This window comes from Abrus precatorius, unplaced genomic scaffold (assembly GCF_003935025.1).
Source record: "Abrus precatorius isolate BTA unplaced genomic scaffold, Abrus_2018 Scaffold3, whole genome shotgun sequence".
Classification (NCBI taxonomy): domain Eukaryota; kingdom Viridiplantae; phylum Streptophyta; class Magnoliopsida; order Fabales; family Fabaceae; genus Abrus; species Abrus precatorius.
This window is the reverse complement of record NW_020874373.1, coordinates 17256673-17259595: the sequence shown is the minus strand read 5'-3', so window position 1 is coordinate 17259595 and position 2923 is coordinate 17256673. Positions and strand designations below refer to the sequence as shown.

Sequence of the window (2923 nt, the reverse complement as noted above, 5' to 3'; positions counted from 1 at the left end):
AAGTGACAAGAAAATTTTAATAAATATGGTATTTATAATAAGTAATTTGTTAATAAGTGCTTATTAGTTAATTTTTTAAAATAAAATTAATAACAATAATATTTACATAAAAAGTGGTAATAAACACACAAGAATATTAGCTTCGTACAACGTTAACAAAACTTACAATGCCTAATAAATTCTGCGACAGACAAGCACACCATCAGAAATTCAGCAGGAAAAAGATAAAAGATACTTGTTCGAAAAACAGCACATCATGGAAGACCAACCATTATTACGGTAATAAATGGAGGTGAGAAGCCAGGAATATGTCGCCCAAGACCACAAATTATTGAAAGCAAGTCCCAGTAAAGCTTCATTATGATCAGTAAATATTTTAGTTTCCTACTCTGTGTGTGAGCTGTTGTAGCATTGATATACTACCATAAACCAAACTGAAAATTTCAGCAACAAAACATTACATTCATAATAAGATTTATATCAACACGACATATATATATATATATATAATATAAGCCCCACCCAGGCACCCCTTTTATCTGAAGTGGTGATAGCTATTAGCTAGCTAGCTAGCAAGTTTGGTAATGGTGGTTGGTGTATTTGATTAATTGTTGGGAGAAGATGCAATGCATTTGTAGGCTGATAGAATAGTGACTCCCAAATAGGCAAGGAATGCAACATAAGAAAGCAAAAGTGAAACCAAGTTTGTTCTGCAGAACTTGCGCACATGGTCACAAACTGGTTGCCACCCCACATGCTCCTCTCCAAACTGTCCCACGTACCCTATAGCAGTCGCTGCTGCACATCCAGCTATCAACAACACCGTCATCACCTAAAGTCAAATTCAAATCGTCACATACCATCAAATCTTTTATTCTTTTCCTACGCATTTTTGTTCGTCAATTGCAAGTCAAATAACACCAAACCCTTTCTCACTTCACAGACCAGGTTACATTACAACAATTACGTTAATCAAATAATACTATAATGTTTTCCTTTTCTTGTATATTTATTTAATCGCAAGACAACAAAACAAACATGTTCCTGAATTGTCTATTATTGTGAGCATTATTGGAGAAGAAGAAAATGGCTTTTTTTTGTCAAATTTTTAAGATCATTTTTGAAAAATACACGATTGGTTTTCTAAATTAAATTATCACCAAACAAAAGCTAAGCTTACTATGTCGTGCGTAATTAGAACGAAATAGTAGTCTTTTCTTCGCGACGCTTGTTGTCTCATGAGAAGTTTGACTATGAGTGTCAGCAGGGACAGAGCAGTGACTACCCCATTTGCAGCAACGAAAAACCTGTGGTACAGGGAAAACAGAGAGAGAAATTAAAAATAAAAAAGAAAATAAAAAAAGATGATATTTTGAAGACATATGTGTGAAAATGAAAAAAGGGTTGTTGTTGAAATAGAGAAAAATGATGAAATGGGCGTTCTTACTTGAAAGATGGCGAGTAATAGAAGTGGGCTTGGAAGCGTATAGAGAAGAGTAAAACGGTCTGGGTATTGGTGACCATAACAACAATCGAAGCAGCAGAGAGGAGAATGGCAAGGATTCTGAGGGTGTCTTGAGCCATGAAGAAAGAGGTATGTTGCTGATGTTGTGAGGGTGAAGTTGAGGAAGATTTGGAATCCACCATAGATGAATCTTTGGCATCAGCCATATGGGAAACCGTTTTGAGATGCTTTATGCGAAGAGAAATGGATAGAAAGCTTAATTGGGGAACAATGACACAGAATAAAAGGTAGAGAGTGAGGGAAGGAGGAATATCTCCAGCTTTTATTCAGGAAAGTGGAGAGAGAGAGAGAGAGAGAGAGAGAGAGAGAGTCAGATGGAACTTGGAAGCAAGAATGAAATTGACCTTGTGGAAACACTGGTGGTGTGTGTATGCACGCATTTAAGAGAGATTCAGTGTATAAATGTCATATAATGTTTAATTTTTTTTTATTTTTTACATACATATTTTGAAAATATATTTAAAATTGAAGAAATTATTTTTTATTATTCTAAATTTGTTTAAAGAAACATTTTTTCTTAAGAAATTAAAAGCAAGTGCAGAGAGAGAGAGAATTTGGTAAGAAAAGAAGAGGGGATACTAAAATGGTAAACTGATTGATTACGGGTAAGGCCTGATTGGATAACAACAAATCGAGTTTTGACGAAATTAATGCATTTTTTGTGAAGGCACAAACAGGATTTCAAATAGCTATTCTGTTGTAAATTGTTTAATTTTTTCCATTTAATAATATTTACATTTTCGTTAATAAGACTTAAAAATGTTTAATTTTTTTAAGTAAAGAAAATTTATTATCATTCTTGTACACCTATATCATCATTTTGATTATTATTTAAAATATTTTTATTGTTAAATAAAAATTACTTAAATAAAGTAGTAATATAAATTTAAGAGCCACATTAGATATACCTTTTAAATAGAATCAATTTTTTTTTCACTTAAATTAATATAAATGTTGTTAAGGACCTGTTCAATTTAAAATTACTTTTATCCTTTTACTTTCGCAATAAATTTTTTTAATTTTTAAATATTTGTATGGTAAACAGCCAAAAGAAAATTTTATTAGTTTCTATAAAATATTAAAAAAAATAAAAACAATTCATAATTTTGTAATTATTTATAAAAGTAAATATGCAAAACATTTTCTCAAATTTATCTACTTTTACGGCACATGTTCTATGTGAACTTAAAGTATGTCTCAGTTTATTTATTTGCATATGTGTGGCGCACTATGTATTTATTTCAGATTTTGTTTGGTGCACTACATTTTACACATAATAATAATAATAATAATAGATCATAAATTTAATTTATGTAAGCGCATCTCATCGGTTTTTGACAATTTGTTTTACATTCACTCATTTTGTATTAAATTTTAATATCTTTATTTGTGTCACTT

At 30.9% G+C, this 2923-nt stretch overlaps 1 protein-coding gene across 1 annotated transcript; it reads right to left on the bottom strand.

Annotated features, from left to right (window-relative positions):
• Positions 1-281: 281 nt before the first annotated feature.
• LOC113863501 (CASP-like protein 1F2) lies at positions 282-1872 on the bottom strand. The gene is made up of 3 exons (XM_027497103.1): positions 1448-1872; positions 1181-1307; positions 282-832 (listed from the first exon to the last, which is right to left on the bottom strand). The coding sequence occupies exons 1-3, from the start codon at positions 1669-1671 to the stop codon at positions 605-607; spliced, it is 579 nt and encodes a 192-aa protein (XP_027352904.1). The 5' UTR covers positions 1672-1872; the 3' UTR covers positions 282-604.
• Between the last annotated feature and the right edge of the window lie 1051 nt (positions 1873-2923).